The following is a 21,779-nucleotide window of genomic DNA, read 5'->3' as shown; positions in this document are numbered from 1 at the left end:
AAATACACGTATAAAATGCGGCACTGGTGCCCCAGGAGACTAAATTGATAACACTGTGAGCAAAAGTACAACGTGCAGTAAACCCCTGTTGTAAAGATTAACCCGCTAATAATTTATTATTGTATAATGGGTGTAGAAATTTGATTCTGTGATTAACAATTGCTTTTTTTTTTCAGGATGAGTTGGATGACACTGCCCATGTTTGGAATGCACACAACATCAGACCGTCCGCAAATCTGAATGTTCCCAGTGGTCAGCCCAATGTGATGTATTCACTGCCGGAACTGTATGGGACACAAGACTATCTTACACCAGTTGACAATGATGATCTGCAACTGTGCAAAAGCAGATGTGTGTTTCGTCAGTCAGTACCTTGTGATGCTGATATATATGAATTGGCCAACATCCTGATGGCAGAGCTCAACTTATCCATACCATCTGAGATTTATCAGGCTCTGGGTTTGTATATGTGTCTGAGAGAGAAACTCAATGAATTGCTATAAAGCAGGGGTCACCAACACGGTGCCTGCATGGACCATGTGAGGTACCCTCAGGACTGTACCGAAACTCTTGTCATCAATGAGCTCCATCTAGAAACTGATTTACTTGCCAGGCTTCAATCTCACAAATAACTGCAAATGACAAATGTTGTCAGTGCCATAGTAGAGTTACATACTGCTGCACTTCATAAATTAGGTTTTTTTTTGTTGAAACATTGTGACAAATGTTTTATGTGTCACAGATTTGAGATATGGGTTGTGATATGTTTTTGAAAAATATTACATTAAAGGTTAAATTGTACAAACTTGTTTCACATTTTATCATTTAAAGTAATTAGTGGTTAGTAAAATAGGAACATGATGAGTTTCTGTTGGAAACAACTGCATGAAATAAATTAAAACTTAAAGTGAAAATATGCTGCTTTTTAAACTGGTAACCCTTTGGAATAATCACCAGCTTTGAAGTAGCTCACAGCTTTAGAAAGGTTGGTGACACTTTTATTCTGTGTTCAACGATTTTGGACATTTTTTATATAAAGTGTTTTTGTTTTTCAACAATCATCTGTAGAAAGAGCACACAATTGCTATAAAACATTGTTTAATATTTTCATAAAATACTTTTTTTTAACAGGGATGAGAACACCTGATTTCCTTTAAAAAAAAAAATGCATTAGATGTGCAGTACACTTAAAATGCACAATATTAAATCTTGGAAGGAAATGACACCTGTAACAATGGCATCAAATGTGACCATCTCAATTTCAAGTGCAACAAAATATATCAAAGTAATAAATTAACAAAGGATTGTGTCTCACATTGTTTAAAACAACATACTGTGTATCAAAATACTTCAGTGGAGAATAAGTGCTTAAAACAACCTAACTCTTATGTACAGTATATGGCTTTAAGTACCAATGATTTAGGTGGATTTGAGTGCCCTTTAAAGTGATACACTTCACAAACTTTTCAAATCAATTGCTACCTGAAAATGTATAACCTTCTAAGTACCACTTGGCCTAAGTTAAGATAAAACCAGGACTAAACAAGTCTAAAATGGACCTAAAATGGAAAAAAGGGTAGTAAGGGTTTGTTCAGGCTGTCAGCTAGGAAGATAAATTAAAAGTAGTGGACAAGCAAAACACCCTCCCTTCAATTAACCCAGTCCAGTAGACGATTCGAGCAACACTGTAAAATAGAACAACTGCCTAACTTAAACAGTAAAAAAAAATTGTGCAGATGAATAGAGTACCAGTTTGCGAACTACTGTACTAAATGCAATCTACAAAATCTGCATAAACTTGGGTATGGTAGCACAGTCTTATATTCATAATTTACACAATATCCATTTCCCAACAGTTGCTTGCCAAGACATTGTCAAATTCTGTACGGAAATCTGGGTAAGAGCTATAGGTACAAGGCAGTTCAAGCATCGCTCCACAAGTGTGACTTATAGGCCTTCTGTTAAGCCCTGTTTGCTTATTAAAAGACACTATGATTTTCTCAACAGCCATAACTGAAGATCCTGTACAGAAGCGTAGTAGTTTCTCTGCCTTAGCTTGGTCAGTATTTTTTGTGTATCGCTGTAGATAAGTAAATGTAACTTGCTCCATCTGAGAGAGAACAGCGTTTGAGGGCTGAAACAGCTGTGCCACTTTCCTTCCTGATGCCTTTTTTGATGTGTACGAAGCCACAACACTTTGTTTATCTGGCAACAGAACTTTAACATGAGACGTGTGTAGAGAAGCAATCAATGACATATTTGGCCTCCTGGAGAATGGCTTTATGAGCCATAGTTTTAATTGCTCGCTGCATGCCTTCTTTGGATGGTAATGTTTGCGAGCCCATTCTTGTGAAAATGTCAAGCAAGTCCTCTTCATCAGATTGGTCCGAACTGCCCTGCAGGGCTCTCTCAATAACGGACTTCTCAATGGGAGAGATAAAGTTGAGAAATGATGCAATGAGGTTATCATCATCAACTGAGTCAAGACCATGAATGCAAGCCAATATAAAGGACTGTGCCAGCATCACTGGCACAATGCCATGATCCATTAACCCTTTCACCCAAATCCGGGCTACTGCTCTCCATTCTTCCTCACCAAAATCAGGAGTCAATCTAGGCACTCGCTCACTTTCCCCTTCACACAGTTCCAAAAACTGCTCCCAGAAGGCAGTGTAAACATCACGTGACACTCCTGCATCATCAACTGCAATTTCATTGATAAACTTCATCTTAACTGTTAAATACATTATGCTGTCATCTTTAAATGCTTGCACAAGGTCTCTGACCACTACCACTCTTCGAACAGATACATATATTTTTCTTTCTTCATCGCCTGAAGCCTCTGATGAATCTAATGGGAAGAGTTGGGATCTTGAATTCACAGGCAGAGCATCTTCAGGTGAGGCATTGAGCATACTCTCCTGAAGGATCTAAAAAATAAGTAGTAAACAAAATTAATAACATGAATGCCATTCAAGGTTTTTTAGGATCATACTGTAGTTCTACAGATGTGCCAAATCATTCTGTTGCCAAGATTATATGTAATGATTACCCGATTACTTTGCAGGTCCTCTACAGATATCTGGGGCTCATGAAATGGGACCTCAGTTGCTGAGTCATTCTCAACAGTTGCCTGAAATATAAAATAGTTTATTTTTCAATCATTATGACACTGATAATGTAATAACCCCAAACTAGAGCCCACAAACTCAGAGAATAGGTCATCTCTCAACTAAATCAAGGAATCAAGACATGGCTATATCATACCTGTAAATCTTCAACAACATCCTCCAACGTAGACTGTCCATTTATGGCATTGGCTGATGTTGCATGATGACCAGTTGTAATATGAATCTCAATGATGTGGGAAAGATTCTAATGAAATTTTGATTTAATACAAGTTTTAAAATTCAATTGATTCATTAAATAAATGTCTACAATTTAAAATGGTCCACCAATCTGACTTACAGTTATTTCAGCTTCGTTGTTATGGCAGTTTACAACTACAGCTGAATCATCAGTACAGATCTCAGAAAGATTTGGATCCCATTCAATTGTGTCGTCTCCATCTGCACCAAAAACATTAATACAGGTTAATTTCATTACTTTAAGAGCCAACCTACTACTACGAATAAAAAAGGTGTTTCAACCATAATGGCTGTCGCTATCACTGGCGTCCTGGCCATCTCCCTTTGATGCTGGAGATTCTGTTACATTCTTGGTCTTTCTTTTTCTTTTTAAGGTTTTGGATCTATTCACCACTGGTAAATCCTCATTCTGCAAAAAATAATATACACTAAATTATATATGTCAAGTATATAAGAAGAATATTTGTTATACACAACTTTATTCATATTCTATAACCAACTCATATAGGGGTCTATTCTCCCGTCAGGACTTAAGTGCTTTTTTGCATGCCTGCAGTTACGCACCTCTCTCCTAGGCATATTCTCCCGTCCAGGTTCCTGACACGCCCATCATAAGTAAGGAGCCTAAAAGCGCGTAGTCTGTGAATGAAGGAGGGCTGAAGGAAAGGAGTCGGCTATTTCGGTCATTTTTTTGAAATCCCGGAACATGGAGTTTTCCCATCGTTAGTAAATGTAATTGAAATCCGTGAAAATTATAAAGTTCACTTTTAATTTGAAACGCCTTCATTGATAAACAATGTAACAGGTATTTGATCAGATTATTGCACTATAATGATCGGCCGCATTCTGTCCTACTCACAGTTCAAATCTCTCTCCTTGATCGTCGCTTCGTCTTCATCAGTTAAATGTAATGCAGGGATATGAGGAAATAAGCTCACATATCGTCCTGCTTTGATACAATGGGACGTTTGCAGTGAAACAGAACTATTGGCTTCCATAAAATGCAGTTTAATATATAAATTGTTTAAAGTGACCTGAGCTGAGCTTCAAAAAAATATGTGTGGGAACAGTTTCTGGCCCATCCTCATACGTATTTCACCAACTCATATGACAGCTTGTTTCACTCTGTAGTGGATCAAACTGTGACTTTACGTTGGACGTAGTATGAAAATAGTTGGACATCACTGTGGCAACGTTGACAGAAGTCTGCGTCTGTCAGAGTTTTAATTAATCAAGCAGCATCAGCTGAGGCACAACTCGATCACAGCTGCAGCTCCACGGCGCACAAGTCTGTGTGGCTTAAAATGTAACTAAGTTTCTCCGTATTTTTTGGACAATATAATGTTTCACCTTATCGGGGCGATGCACTTATTCCAGGGTTAGAAGCGCATACGGAGAAAAGAACTTAAGCAGACAGGAGAATGAATGGGAACACCCACATTTCAGAGCCGCTACAGGGGGAGAGTAGCGCGCAGCCAAAAACAGTGCCACTGCCTGGCTTTTTGGACTTACGTGCATGGGAGAATAGAGCCATTACTGAGCAATGATATAACTATACCAATATATTCAGCTACAAACCTGGTCACTGTCTGATGAAAGCCGATCAACTTGAAGATATCCAGGGGGGATGCTGGGAGATGGATGTTGAGCCACAGTTGAGGTAGTTGGAGCTGGATGTTGAGTCGCCATTGAGGTACTTTGAACTGAATTCTGAACCAGTGCTGAGATATAGGAGTTGGATTTGAAGCACTCTGTGATGTGGCTGAAGTTGGATGTTCAAACTGAAGATGTTCAGATGCTTCTTTGGTGCAGATATAAAAGCGAAGTATTCCCAGTTTTGTCTGGTTGTACAGTGCTCCTACTGTATCATTAGGAGATAGTTTTTTTCTGTTAAAGTCACAAATGTCAAATGTATATTCTTCAACTTTCCCCTTTGCTGATGTATTTTGTGGAAAAAATAAATCCTTTCCTATTTCTAATATTTGTTGAACTGTAGTTGATTTATCAACACTAACATGCCTTGTTCCTCCTCCACTTTTTGTTCGGACTTGCTTATATTCATTTCCAACAAAATTAAACCATCCGATTTCAATCCTTCTTGTTTTTTTTGTTGCTGATGCATTTCCTTGTCTAGACATCTCTCTTTCAGGGCCCTCATTCATTCTTTGTGTTTTCTTCGTTGTTGACCCTATTTTACATCGTAGTCTCTCTAGGAGAGCTTCTTTGTTAGTGTTGTTACTGTGTTGGCGGCAGTAGGACAAAACTGCCACGCGATCTCCATATGATGGAATATATTTTTTGATTTCCTCATCAGTCATGACCAATAACACAGCCATGTCTATCTGAAAAGACAAGACGTAGGAGGTATATTAATAACAATCCAATTGAACTAATAAGCATGCTCTTATTAAACTGTAATACAAAGTCTACAACTATCAACCTGCCAACAGAACAATTTCAGATGACGCAAAACATACATTTGCTTGTTGTTTATTTGGAACTTTAGTAGACCAACAATGTATTGTAACATTATAAAAAGTATGAAAATAAAAAAATACAATACTGTTGTAAAGTGCTGCCTGGTAGTTATTCTCAAACAAACAATATATATATATACATACACACATATATAAAATAAGCTTTCCAACAAATAAAATATTCTCAAACTAAAAATACACAAAATATTGTTAACAGATTTTAACAAACAAAAAGTACAGCACTAACAGTTCCAGGATGTAACCCTGGGTTTAGACCTTCATATTTTTAGCCAGAAAAATTAACTTGTCCATATTTTCTGCAGTAAGTGCAAATCTGCTATTTGTAAAATTATACAAAATATGAAAATAAAATTAAAAAAAATACTGTCTGGTAGTTATTCTCCAATATATATATATACATATATGTATATATGACGTAAACGAGCTCCACATGTGGCTGCCGGCGGAAATAAACACACGCAACTTCCGTTCTGGGAACTCACACCTGCAAAGCCCTGCATTCTTTTTACAGTCTATGTGCCCTGTACCCGAACCTAACGTCCTGTACCGAAACGCTTCAATACAAATATGTATTGTTACACCTCTAATTAATAAACAAGTAATCAAATAAGCAAGCCATGATGGGGATTCCCATCGATCGACCATGTGATTGCAAAAACACCATTTTTTGTGTAATACTTCTCTTCACTTTATCAAGGATAAGGAGTAATCAGGATCGCAAACCTGGAACTACAACAGAAACCCATAGCTTATGCGGAAACAGTTTTGCAAACCTTAGAATCATAGCAATGCTAACTTTAATTGAGAGCGCTGTTGTTTGGTCATAGAAATGTTAACAATTATTACTCCATACCTTATCTCTTTGCATGCGAAGTATGTCCTCAGCAGGAACGTTTCGACATTGTAGAAATCTCTCCAAACCGTCACTCATGTTTCTGCTCTTGTCGCTGTCCATGAAGTCTTGACCCGGAAGTGCTCTCTCTCTCGTCGTCTACCCCAAATATGATTGCGTTATTTTGCAATTATTATTGCGTTTTATCGCAATTATTATTGCGTTTTATCGCAAAACTATTGCGTTTTATCGCAAAACTATTGCGTTATTTCGCAATAGTTATTGCGTTTTATTGCAAATTTTTGCGAAATAACGCAATCATTATTTTCCTCGTGATGTCCCTTGGCGGGCTCCGTAGAAATGGCCTGAGTGACAGTTCTTGCGAGATTTTATTTTATTTTATCTACCTTCATATATTTTTGGCAGGGGAGTTTATATCATCTGTGTTTTGAATATGAGTTAAAGTTTGTGTGGCAAGATGAGGATCATAAAATAATCAATCTGGTTGCTGAACAACGCCACCTGGGGAATTTCACTCCAGGAAGTTATCACCAGTTGTAACATGTGGACTAAAGGCTACACAGGTTCAAAATTAACCACGGGGCCAGAGACAGTGTTCAGAAGTACAAATAATCTTTATTACAATGAGTGTTAAAAGCAGCTCACCTGCTATCGATACCTAATATTAGACAAGGCCAGCAGAGGGGAATGGACAGTGCTGGGTTACCTCGGAGGCCCAAAACCAAGGAGGGACGAGGAAATCATACAATCACTCGTGACACTGCGCACACACACACCAGGGATTGGGTCGCCAACCGGAGTCCACAGCACCTGTCCACAGGGCAAAGGAGAACCATAAAATGACCACACAGCACACTCACTAAACAATAAACAATATAGAAATAACAAGTGGAGGAGTTCAAGTATCTCAGGGTCTTGTTCACGAGTGAGGGTAGGATGGAGCGTGAGATTGAGATAGACGAATCGGTGTGGCGTCAGCAGTGATGCGGTCGCTGTATCGGACTGTTGTGGTGAAGAGGGAGCTGAGTTGGGGGGCAAAGCTCTCAATTTACCGATCGATCTACGTTCCTACCCTCACCTATGGTCATGAGATTTGGGTAATGACCGAAAGGACAAGATCGCGGATACAGGCGGCCGAAATGAGTTTCTTTCGCAGAGTGGCTGGGCGCACCCTTCGAGATAAGGTGAGAAGCTCAGTCACTCAGGAGGAGCTCGGAGTAGAGCTCCTTCACGTTAAAAGGAGCCAGCTGATGTGGCTCGGGCATTTGTTTTGGATGCCTCCTGGTCGCGTCCCTCAGGAGGTGTTTCAAGCATGTCCTATTGGGAAGAGGCCACGTGGTAGGCCCAGGACACGCTGGAGGGACTATGTCTCTGAGCTGGCCTGGAGTCGCCTCGGGGTCCCCCCAGAACAGCTGGAGGAGGTGTGTGTGGATCGGGAGGTCTGGGCATCTCTGCTGAGACTGCTGCCTCCGCGACCTGGCCCCGGATAAAAGCGGTAAAATGGATGGATGGATGGAAATAACAAAATACAATATAACCAAAAGCAAACTACGAAATAAATTGAACTCAATCAACAATTAACAATTAAATCTCAAATACAAGAGAAATACAAAATAAATCAAATTCAAATCAATACAAAAATGAAAAATAATTAAATTTCCAACAGAATATCAACGCAAACAAAAGAAATACAAAAGAAATGAAATTCAATTAATCAGTAAACAAATATTTTAAATTTCAAATACAAAGGAACTACGAAATAATTGAAATTGAAATCAGAACACAAATGAAGGAGCAAATAAATCAATAAACAAAGTATTAAATCTCCAACAGAATGTCAATGCACACAAAAGAAATACAAAATAAATCAAAGTCTAAAGAGCATAGGCTGCTGATAAAAATAAAACAGCCGCATTGACGCAGCAGCGGTATTCTGACAGCAGAGGAACACTAACACAGTGCGGCCAGACCCGTATATAAAATGTGTGAGTCACCGCCCAGCAATCAGTGGAACAGGAGGGGTGAGGAACCACTTAGGTAAAGTTAGAAATATATTCACAGGTTCAGCTTTTCATTCAGTAACATGTTGTAGTGTCATCAAACTCACAGCACACATAGTTGAACTCTTCTTGATTAACTATGTGTGCTCTGAGAAAAAAAAAAAATAAAAAAAACTACTACATGTTATAAGACAGTTATTGCATATTTTAGTACTTATTTAATGAAAAAAAAGTCACTAAAATGTTATAAAAGCACATTTGTTGAAACGAAGTGTTGTAGTATAATCATGAAGAGTTAATCTATGTGTGCTGTGAGTTTGATTACACTACAACATGTAATAGTACAGTTATTGCATATTTTAGTACTTATTTAATGAAAAAATCACTAAAATTACATGAATATTTATTAAAAACTAAGTGTTGTAGTATAATCAAGAAAAGTTCAACTATGTGTGCTGTAAGTTTTATGACACTACCACTTTCCTTTGTGAAGTTATTGGTTTTTATTTTTTGTACCTTTTTCCGGTGTTGTAATTTGCAGACGGTCCCTGCTTATTCCAGCCACAGTCGGCTCCGCGTAGAGGCCAATATAAATGACCAAGAGCGGAGAACGGCTCGTTTTGAGGAAAATCCGCTTGTAGCGTTCAGTCCACCTTGCTGTGATTGTAACGAGGTCTCGGTTTTGTAAAAGCAATGTTCCGTTGATGAGTTATTGGTCCGGAAAAGCTGAATCTGTGAATATTTTTATAACTTTATCTAAGTCTACAGTCGCATCTTCGACATTAACACAAAAAGTAAAAAAAAGACATTTACAACACGGCCATAGTGTACATCCGGGCATTTTTTTGCTCATTATTGGAACGCAATGACGTACTGGTTATGACGTCAGACTTAGTGCGTGTGTGTACACACGCACTAAATCTGACGTCATAACCAGTACGTAATTGCGTGTAATGTGTACATTATTGGTACGCAATGACGTACTGGTTATGACGTCAGACTTAGTGCGTGTAGTTCACAGTACACGGTGTCGAAACACCGAAACACACTACAACTTCTCTCCAAAGCCTGAGCATTTAAAAAGAAAGATAAACAATGGTAAGACAGGATTTCATTGTCTTCATCTGCTTTATATTCATAATTGAACAAATGATTAGATTTTGCAATAAAGAAATTAGCATATGACCAACTGATGTCATGATTAAGTGATGCCAGGATCCTGATATATTGTTTTCTCTCTGCAGCGTGAGATTATTTCTATTCATGTGGGCCAAGCTGGAGTCCAGATCGGTAATTCCTGCTGGGAACTTTTCTGTCTGGAGCATGGGATTCAGCCAAACGGACAGGTGCTTTCTAACCAGGAATCTGGAGGAGGAGACGACTCCTTCAACACCTTCTTCAGTGAAACTGGGACAGGGAAACGTGTCCCCAGAGCGCTTTATGTAGACCTGGAGCCTACTGTCATCGGTTTGTAATCATATCATTACTCATTATTATATGATTATATCAGAACTATGACTAACAAACTTATAACTATACACAGAATACTTCTTTATACTGGAATCACTGTGAACACATTATCATTTCTTTTAAATATCAAGACAAAACAATGCAATTCTGTGATACAACAAACCCATTGAAAAAATATACAACCTATTTTAAAATTTAAAATTACAATAATACAACATAACACTTACAGGTATAGTGCAAATGTCTCAAGGAAACAATAACAACAATGGTGCAAAAATCCAAAAACAATGTAAAACAGTGCAATCAAAAGTTAAAATACAGTATATACAGTTTCAGTACAAGGACATTTCTACTTTCCTGTTTGATTTTAGGTTTTGTGTTACTGACTAATCAAATCAAAGAACACAATGTGCAAACAACATAATATAATTACTGTATATAGAATAGAACAAGAATTAGAATAAAATAAATAGAAATATGAGCAGAAGATTAACATATAAAGTTACAGATTTTTAGTATTAATATTCAATTAGGAGAAAACATGTACAGTGATTGTAAAGGGTAGGTTTCACGTTCATTAAACCTTTTTAAATTATCATTTAAAAAAAAAAAGAAATGTGGTGCTATTTGGCCCCCTTCCAGCAGATGGCGCCCTGGGCCTGTGACTAAACATCAGGAAAACTTCACCAATTAAATAAGTCGTGTTTTTTTTTTTAAAAAAACGTCTATGGATTGAAGATTATTCTGAATTGTGTATTTCATTAGATTATTTTGAAACTACATAACTTTACTGCTTTGATTTTCTCTATAGATGAAGTGCGAACAGGAACGTACCGTCAGCTGTTTCATCCAGATCACCTTATCACAGGAAAAGAGGATGCTGCCAACAACTATGCCCGAGGACACTACACCATTGGGAAAGAGATCATAGAACTTGTTATGGATAGGACTCGTAAAATGGTACAGCTAAAAGAAATGAAAGTTGCAGGAAATAAAACCTAATCTTAAAACTAATAAGGATTTTATTGCTTTTTTTTTACAGGCGGATCAGTGCACTGGCCTGCAGGGATTTCTCATCTACCACTCCTTTGGTGGAGGCACTGGCTCTGGTTTCACCTCCTTGCTGATGGAGAGGCTCTCTGTTGACTATGGTAAAAAGGCCAAGCTTGAGTTTGCTGTCTACCCATCACCCCAGATTTCCACTGCTGTAGTTGAGCCTTACAACTCCATCCTGACCACCCACACCACCTTGGAGCACTCAGACTGTGCCTTCATGGTGGACAACGAGGCCATCTACGACATCTGCCAGAGGAACCTTGATATTGTGCACCCTTCATACCCTAATCTTAACCGTCTCATGAGCCAGACCATCTCATCAATCACATCTTCTCTTCGTTTTGATGGAGCTCTGAATGTTGATCTGACAGAGTTTCAGACCAACTTGGTGCCTTACCCTCGTATCCACTTCCCAATGGCCACCTATGCCCCGGTCATCTCTGCTGAGAAAGCCTACCATGAGCAGCTGTCTGTGTCTGAAATCACAAACGCCTGCTTCGAGCCAGCCAATCAGATGGTGAAGTGTGATCCTCGCCATGGTAAATACATGGCCTGCTGTCTGCTGTATCGAGGTGATGTGGCGCCAAAAGACGTCAACGCTGCCATTGCAGCCATTAAGACCAAACGCTCCATCCAGTTTGTGGACTGGTGCCCCACTGGCTTCAAGGTGGGCATCAACTACCAGCCTCCCTCTGTGGTTCCTGGAGGAGACCTGGCCAAAGTGCAGAGGGCCGTTTGCATGCTGAGCAACACCACTGCCATCTCTGAGGCCTGGGCCAGACTAAACCACAAGTTTGACCTCATGTACGCCAAGAGAGCCTTTGTCCACTGGTATGTTGGAGAGGGAATGGAGGAGGGAGAATTCTCAGAGGCCAGAGAGGACATGGCTGCCCTGGAGAAAGATTATGAAGAAGTTGGCGCTGATAGTGTGGAAGATGAGGGAGAGGAAGGAGAAGAATATTAAAGGGCTTGATGTAACTGCACACCCCAAAAGTTTGTCATCAGTCATTGTTCCACCAACTGTTTGCTCTGAAGTGATAAACTAATAAAATGAAAAATAAAAAAAGTAAAAAAAAGACATTTACAACACGGCCATAGTGTACATCCGGGCATTTTTTTGCTCATTATTGGAACGCAATGACGTACTTTGGTACAAAGTAATTTGGTACAATTACAAGTTACCTGTTAAAAAAATAGAATCAGTAACTTACTCTAAGTATCACTATATTAAAGTAATGTAACTGATTACTTTTGGATTACTTCAACACCAAACATGCAAATAAAGACAGAAAATGATAGAATACGTGTAACCTGCTCACTGTATTATTTTAGACAGACATAAAATCACCTTCTATAGTCACACTGTATTAAAGGGAATGTTTTAGTTTAACATAGACTGGGAGAAACCACAATAGTTTAAATAAATAAGGTTATCAATCAATTTACTCATTAATTATGAAAAACTCAGTTTATTCATTGACCTAGACCACAGTCCATACAATAACATGATTATTGTATTGTATAAAATAAATGTTATTGTTACAGCTTTGTAATATATGTAAAAAATAAAAGCACCACCTGAAAGTGGTGTCAGATAGTTCTATATTTATAGTTACAAAGATTATATACACAACATAGCAACAATTATTATTAACATGCTCCAATGTTAACTATAACTTATTTTGTCTACACTGGTGTCAGCATGTACAACAACTGTGTTTGTGTTTATTATTCAAATGGTAAATGTACTTGATTTATATAGAGCTTTATCCCTACAATGAAATTCTCAAAGCACTTTACATATCAGCTCATTCACCCATTCACACTCACATTCACACAAAAAAGGGACAAAACCGACTAAACCTCATCAAACCAACCAAGTCCCCATTATTCACAGAATGAACAAAGAGCTGTGCAAAAGGCTCAATATTTAACATTTAATAACTCAGCTTCATTTATTAATATAAGTGTTTTATATAACAAAAACAAATCTACAACAACACCTTTATTATTAACAAAAACACATGTCTGTTAATTGTAACATTTGAGCATCATGAGGTACATTTAACAAACACTAAAGAACTAATCAAATGTAATGGTAAGTGCTTCTTTTGTTTAGCTAAGCAGACATTAAATTGCTGTTTTCATGGTACAAATCCCTTTTTGTTCGTTCAAGTTCAAGTTCAAGTTCAAGGTTCTTTATTGTCAAATATGCACCATGTTAAACATACAGCACAGATGAAATTGCAATCCCCCCCAACCCCCAGTGCAAACCTGCAGTGCATAAAAAGAGCACTTAAAACACAAAAACACACAACAAACACACAAAAAAACAACTAGCAATACTATACAACAAATAACAACTAAAGACATTCGGACAACAAATAACGAACAACAGACAATCGACAGACAAGGCACTTGTGAGTGTTCCACTATGAGGTAGAATGTTAGAGTTAGTAACAAGTATTTCAAATTGATTCAGTGAAAGGTATCAGGAGTTAAATGAAAACATTTTACAAACAACAAAAACATTTGGTGTTTCTGTATGTGAGACCATATAACAGTTTAAATGTACGTCTAAAGGAAGGTACAAACATGTTTCAGTTAAAAAAGAGCTTTAAAAACTAGTGTTGTGGTGGTCAAGACCGGTCTTGGTCTCGAGACCAAATTTTAAAGGTCTTGGTCTTGTCTCGGACTCTCAAGCATCTTGACTCAGTCCTGTCTCGGACTCGGGCTGCCCGGACTCGGGATTTTCCGTCAAGACCGTTTGAGACCAGCTCTAATTCCTGCTATTTTTAAACTTTTTTATAATGTGATAATAACACGGAGAAGAACGGAATAAAACAATCCTTTATTCATTATTTAATCCACACCGTATAATGACCACAACCTTCCTTAATGTGACTGAGTGACGTGTGTGACACACTCATACGTGTGTGTGGCTACGGTGTCAGTTTGGACCGCGGAGCGCAAGGGAGATATGAACTAATCACCGGTAAAAATCCCAGTAAAACTCCAGAAAACAATCACCATGAATAAATATTATCTCCCTGGTAAAGACAGTAGCTTTAATAACTGGTAAAATGATAAACTGATGATATTACAGCCTGTGAAGGCTGGATAGGGGACGCACTTACTCTGCTTCTGGGTCCTAGTGCCAGCCGACGGTGAAGCCTGTTTCGTTTACCGTGTGTACTGAGGTCCGTGTGTGTTTAATAAGTCCGTGTGAAAGTCTGCATGTTTATGCCTCTGTCCATCCACTCTTTTCATTATATCCATGTCTTTTAAGGCTTTATTACATAATGTCGGCTGTCGTCCGGGCCGCCGCCATCTTGGTTTATGTCGTCACCAGCACGTCATCGTCGCAGAGTTGCACTAGCACAGAATGAGCCAAATAACTGTAAAGAGGTCTTATATTAGTCTATTTTCTTTTTAAAGTGGTGTTTTTTTGTGTCTTTAGACTCCAATTACATTTATGTATATAATATGTTCCCCACAATATAAACAGGTTCACAATATAATTATTTTTTCTAGTTTCTGTTTCCACTGTATCCAGAATAATAATAATTCTCAACAAGAACTATTGATTGATTTGTCACATGACTGTTCCAGGGTTTGAGTTTGTTTTATTTAGTTTCACATCTACCTGTAGCTCTTTGTTTTTTAGACTGATGACAACTTGTTTGTAGTTTTATTTCAGAAAGTTTCACTTTTACAGTTACAGTTGGAAACCTTTGTTAATTGAATATCCTAGTTACATTACAGCAACCAAATTAAACTATATCAACTAAGTGAATTAATAAAAATGGCCTGTGTAAAGGCTTTTTCAAACTAAAAAAATATCTTGTGAAATCTGTGACCTGTTGACCTGCACAACTCAAAGAATCAGAATCAAGAATCATTATTTCTTGGCAGAAATACTTTAAAACACTTGCTGTACATTCAGCTGACATAAAAATATTGTTTTCAAATATGTAGAATAATTGTGAATTTATCAGTAGCAGTAGTAGTTTTAATATTTTAGTTAATTTTTTGCAGGCACCTTTTTTGTCCGTCAAATGTATTTAAAATAAACTAAAATTAAAGAGAGAATGTTATTTAACTGTTGAACCTTGCCATCATTTTATTTATTTATAGATTTTTTTAAATTGCAGAAAAAAAATGTTTATGGTCTCGGTCTCGGCTCCCGAAAGTCTTGGTCTTGTCTTGGTCTCGGTGCATTCTGGTCTCGGGCAAGTCTTGGTCTTGGATAGTGTGGTCTTGAACACAACACTGGTCACATGATATGAATTTCAATAGAAATACGGTAACAGGTTAAGGCTATTTTTATTACGATGCACTACTGGATCTATTTCACAAATAAAAAAATATCTATACAAAAACCCAAAATGTATTCACTATTTTTGGAAAATGTTGGTTTTTATTTTATTGTCTGAAACCACAGCACATATCGGTTTTTCAATATCGGTGAGAAAAAAAAAAGATACTCATGTCAAACGTGATTATATTTTGTTGCTAATATCAGCCGATAATATCGGTGGGCTAATTATATTGGCCATCTATAGTTGACATGGATTGCTGACCATTTGGCACATGTGGATGAAAAACAGAGAGAGAGAATAAAGTATGGAAAACAGAGGCTACATTTACACACCAGAAATAAGAAAACTGAACTAGGATCATTTTGCATTTAAATTAAAGCTAAATTTGTTCAATGCAAAGTGTTCCTAAGACGTCCATATGCTCCTATCTGCAGGCCTCAACATCAAAACAGCTGTATCACCATGGATACGATGCATTAATTACCTGTGACTGATGTGAGGAGCAATGATTAGAGTTATCAACAATGAGCATCGTGACTGAGGATAAGCAGGTTGGAGAAGTGAAGCTAACCCTGAATCTCTGCTGCCATCTACAGGTCAGAACACAGCAGTGCTCATTCAATATGTACATTTAGGAGACCATCAACAAGTACAATATATACATATAAATGTTCACTACTTTAAACTACAACTTAGTCTTAGTTTCCTCCTTCTGACAACAGTAAAGTGCAAATAAATAAAGTGGATTAAAAGTATATTCTAGTCAACACATTTTTGTTGTTGTTTTAGTAGACTTATCCATCCATTATTTAGTTAAGTAATTTTTACTTTTTTCACAGGTTTTTTTTTTTTTTTCCCGTCAAAATAATTTACATTTACAAAGTCATGGATTATGCAAGAGACTCATCGTGAAAACTTGATTTTGGATTTAAAGAAAAAGGAGAGTTTTTGTTTAGTGTCATTTAAAACATAACTAAGCTATGATTTGTTTGTGGACTCAAATAGAGCAGATTGGTCTCGGAATCTGGTTTTTCTGTATTTCTGTTTTGGTTTTAAATCAGAAAAACAAAATAACCACACTGTTTATTTGTCATTTTGATTTGGTTTTAAAACAAAATAACCAAAGAATGAAGGGTGCACGGATTCTTCGGATAGAAAAAAGCGGTCGTAGATGGTGAACGGCTTAGGACAACTGTATTAGATATTAGATAATAAAGTGAAGCTAGTTTAGTGACTGTGTATTTTCATGACACACCATTTCACCATGTCATTTCAAACATTGAAAGTATTTAGTTATGAAGATTCATCAGCAGCCTGGATGTGATGGGTGTGTATGTGATGCCTTTCAAAACTGCTCAGCAATAATATGTTCATGATGTCACCGTGTCGCAGTTTGTTTGGGTTTACAAAAAAAAAAAAGGGTCAATATTGAAAACGTTTTTGTACCGCTAAAAGTCATTTAAGTTAATATTGCATGGTTATTTAATATTATTCCCGTGATTCCAAACTTCCTTTAAATCTCGGGTCACAAACTCACTTCCTCCTTCGTCTCCACGACTGTGGACGGAGGCTGTGCTGAGAAAACATTCAGAGGAATGTAACGTTTTTGTGAGCGGAAGGGTCCACAACACGGCTCCACTATGATTATTGTTGCTGGACGTACTATTCTGGTAAGTAAACATCCATGTTTATCCGTGAATACAGCATTATAAATGCTCATATTTTCACCACATAAGCAAAACAAAAGCACGTGAGGCTTTTACTCCGGAGCAGAGCATCTCACTCTGGAGAAGTCAAGTCATTTATAGCAGAAAAACCTCCAAAGTCCGTGTTAACATGCACATAGTTCTAATGTCGGCAGTTAAGAAAGCTAAGCTAAGCTAAAACTTATCACATGGTGCTCGAGGTAATAAACCTAGACGCTGCATCCAAAGAAGGAGAGATGAATGATGTGACTACATATTAGTCTTTCTTATTATTGTTTTATATTATAGTTACTGGTATTCTCATTGTATTATTGCTATTACCTCATTTTCTTATATTGGTTTTATTATTATTGTATTATAGTTACTGGATTCTCATTATAGTATTTTGTTATTGCTATAATTATTTTATAATTGTACTACTACTGTATTATTGTTATTGCTAGTTTTATATTCTTAATTAATATTTTATCTTATAGTTACTATAATATTATCATTGCTATTACCTTATCTAATATTTCTTATTGTATTATAGTTACTGGATTCTCTCTATATTTTATTGCTATTATTATTATTATAACTATTACTATTATATCTCTATCTAATTGTACTACTACTTTATTATTGTTATTGCTATTCTTGTATTCTTATTTATAATTTTTTATAACCATTACTACTTTCACTATTAATATTATAGCTCTATCTAATTGTACTACTACTGTATTGTAGTATTGTTATTCTTATATTATTCTTTTTTTTGTATCCTTTTATCTTATAGTTACTGGTATTCTCATTGTATTATTAATATTGCTATTACCTTATTATTTTATGTTTATTATTCTTTTTATTATTGTATTACAGTTACTGGATTATCTTTGTTATTTTGTTATTGCCATTATTAGTGAGGATGCAGGAGGCATCTTCACTATTGTATTCGTTAAACTTTATTATTATAGTAGTTATTCTTCCGCCATCGCAAGTAACTCCAACAGTTTTCAACCGATTTTAACAAGTTTGGTGTCAAAACGTTCAGCTAATATTTCCCTCTTCTGCTATGTTTCAACTTTTTAGTAATTTTTTAAACTATTTAACTTTTTCCACTTTTCACTTTCCCATTCATTTTCCCATCCACTTTTGAGAAAATTCAACTTTCAACCCTCCAACTTTCCAAAGTTCCACTGTTCAGCCATTTTTTAACCGATTTAAACCATTCAACTTCTAAAATGTTCACAAATCTGTTGTCTTTTAACTTCTATCTTCACATTTTCTCCGTCTTTAACTGTTTTTGACCTATGAAGCTTCAAGCACACCCACCAACTCTTCACATTCCTGAAATGTAGCAGCCCTTATTTTAATCCTAAAAAATCTGCAAACAAATTGTCACAACTTCCAAAATATTGAACACAAAGACCTAATTTTCTCAAAAGTAGTAGAAATGTGTGTTGAGCCACTCACAATACCACATTTTTTGCCATAAGTTCAGCAGTTTTCGATTTATTAAGCCTGAAGTGGACATAATCCTACAAATCCACAGGCTTGTTTGCATTGGAGAACCGTCAGGTCACTGCTTAAAATCCATGGTCTTTCTCTCGTCCTCCTGGCCTAATTTTTTGTCCTAAAAACATACAATTGAACTCATTTGTAGCCTAAAGCCTTGTGATTCTCACAAACTGCTCAGTTTTTCTGTAAATTATACAGTTTTTCAGTTGTGATGTGTTTTACACAGGTTCCCCCTGGCTGTAACAGGCCAGTTACTGCCTCGTCATCCTGCACACACATTCTCCACACAGGTGCATGTGATTAGTGCTGTTACCATGGTAACTAGGTAACTGACTGCCCTGATGATGAATCCACCTTTCTGTGTGATTTACATGTTCTCCCAGTGCCTTTTTATCAAACTTGTATCTTCCAGCCCATTATTTAACCTTTCACCTATGACTTAATCTTTTAAATCCACCTTTCTGTGTGATTTACATGTTCTCCCAGTGCCTTTTTATCAAACTTGTATCTTCCAGCCCATTATTTAACCTTTCACCTATGACTTAATCTTTTAAATCCACCTTTCTGTGTGATTTACATGTTCTCCCAGTGCCTTTTTATCAAACTTGTATCTTCCAGCCCATTATTTAACCTTTCACCTATGACTTAATCTTTTAAATCCACCTTTCTGTGTGATTTACATGTTCTCCCAGTGCTTTTCTCCCCTTATTGGAACTTTTAACCCCTTCAGCCATTTTGTAACTGATTTAAATGAACCTTTAACATGTTCAGCTACTACCTCCAACCCATTACAACTTTTTTCAACCTTTCCAACACATTTTAACACATTTCAACAATTTCAACTTTTTTCAACTTTTTCAACCTTTTTCAACTTTTTACTACTTAATACTGTATAAACTGGACTTCTAACTGGTTTGACTGGTTTTTCCTTTCCTACTGGGATTTTAACACATAATACTGTATAAACTGGACTTCTAACTGGTTTTCCTTTCATACTGGGATTTTTAAACTTCTTTCAACCTTTTTCCAACTTTTTTCTACTTTTTCAACCCCTTTTTTTTTAACTTTTTCAGTCCATTTTCACTTTTTGCAACCCATTTCAACTTTATTAACCCATTTCAACTTTTTTTTTTCTTCTACTTTTCCAACCCATCTCTATTTTTTTCAAACAAATTGCTAATTCTTGGTTAGTGCAAATGTTAGAGGAATGCTAACACTAGACTAATGCAATCGCAAAGGCTGCAATTTTTTTTAATTATTATTATTTTCATGTCCTGTTAATTTCAGACAGTGTTTAAGAAGTACAGTCCAAATGTTTTAATGTTTCATGAAACGTGAAGTTAGTTCGATATGTTTAAGAGGTAAAGCCACAGATTTGTTTGCTTTACTGTTGTAATCTGTGCTTTAAAAATTACATTTTATATATATTTAAAGTTTAAATAAATCTGAAATTGTTTATTATGAAACAGATTGATTTATTGCTTGTGTTCATTAAAAAACACATGACAAGAGGCCCTTGAACAAATAACGGCATATTAAATCGCAATCGCAATATTGAGGAAAAAAATTAGATTATTTTCCAAAATCAATCATTAAGTTTGTAGTGTATAGTGCAAAGTTTGCCATTTTGAAGACAGCCCATGACCTATATGAATACAGACACCCTCCATTCAACCTATTTCTAGGTCACATGTAGTGTTGTGGTGGTCAAGACCGGTCTTGGTCTCGAGACCAAATTTTAAAGGTCTTGGTCTTGTCTCGGACTCTCAAGCATCTTGACTCAGTCCTGTCTCGGACTCGGGCTGCCCGCACTCGGGATTTTCCGTCAAGACCGTTCGAGACCAGCACTAATTCCTGCTATTTTTAAACTTTCTTATAATGTGATAATAACACGGAGAAGAACGGAATAAAACAATCCTTTATTCATTATTTAATCCACCCCATATAATGACCACAACCTTCCTTAATGTGACTGAGTGACGTGTGTGACACACTCATACGTGTGTGTGGCTACGGTGTCAGTTTGGACCGCGGAGCGCAAGGAAGACATGAACTAATCACCGGTAAAAATCCCAGTTAAAAATCACCAGCAATAAATATTATCTCCCTGGTAAAGACAGTAGCTCTAACAACTGGTAAAATGATAAACTGATGATATTACAGCCTGTGAAGGCTGGATAGGGGACGCACTTACTCTACTTCTGGGTCCTAGTGCCAGCCGAGCGGTGAAGCCTGTTCCGTTTACCGTGTGTACTGAGGTCCGTGTGTGTTTAATAAGTCCGTGTGTGTCTGTGTGAAAGTCTGCATGTTTATGCCTCTGTCCATCCACTCTTTTCATTATATCCATGTCTTTTAAGGCTTTTTTACATAATGTCGGCTGTAGTCCGGGCCGCCGCCATCTTGGTTTATGTCGTCACCAGCGCGTCATCGCCGCAGAGTTGCACTAGCACAGAATGAGCCAAATAACTGTAAAGAGGTCTTATATTAGTCTATTTTCTTTTTAAAGTGGTGTTTTTTGTGTCTTTAGACTCCAATTACATTTATGTATATAATATGTTCCCCACAATATAAACAGGTTCACAATATAATTATTTTTTCTAGTTTCTGTTTCCACTGTATCCAGAATAATAATAATTCTCAACAAGAACTATTGATTGATTTGTCACATGACTGTTCCAGGGTTTGAGTTTGTTTTATTTAGTTTCACATCTACCTGTAGCTCTTTGTTTTTTAGACTGATGACAACTTGTTTGTAGTTTTATTTCAGAAAGTTTCACTTTTACAGTTACAGTTGGAAACCTTTGTTAATTTAATATCCTAGTTACATTACAGCAACCAAATTAAACTATATCAACTAAGTGAATTAATAAAAATGGCCTGTGTAAAGGCTTTTTCAAACTAAAAAAATATCTTGTGAAATCTGTGACCTGTTGACCTGCACAGCTCAAAGAATCAGAATCAAGAATCATTATTTCTTGGCAGAAATACTTTAAAACACTTGCTGTACAT

General features: G+C 36.8%; 1 protein-coding gene across 1 annotated transcript; it reads left to right on the top strand.

The window, feature by feature from the left end:
- The first annotated feature begins 9,726 nt into the window (after positions 1–9,726).
- On the top strand, positions 9,727–12,228 carry LOC114458795 (tubulin alpha chain-like). The gene is made up of 4 exons (XM_028441178.1): positions 9,727–9,817; positions 9,964–10,186; positions 11,001–11,149; positions 11,232–12,228. Exons 1-4 carry the CDS (start codon positions 9,815–9,817, stop codon positions 12,207–12,209), a joined length of 1,353 nt encoding a protein of 450 aa, XP_028296979.1. The 5' UTR covers positions 9,727–9,814; the 3' UTR covers positions 12,210–12,228.
- The last annotated feature ends 9,551 nt before the right edge of the window (positions 12,229–21,779 follow it).

The sequence above is a fragment of the Gouania willdenowi genome, unplaced genomic scaffold, assembly GCF_900634775.1.
Source record: "Gouania willdenowi unplaced genomic scaffold, fGouWil2.1 scaffold_188_arrow_ctg1, whole genome shotgun sequence".
Taxonomy (NCBI): Eukaryota; Metazoa; Chordata; class Actinopteri; order Blenniiformes; family Gobiesocidae; genus Gouania; species Gouania willdenowi.
Note: the sequence above shows the minus strand (reverse complement) of the source record. Positions and strands in the feature narration are given on the sequence as shown.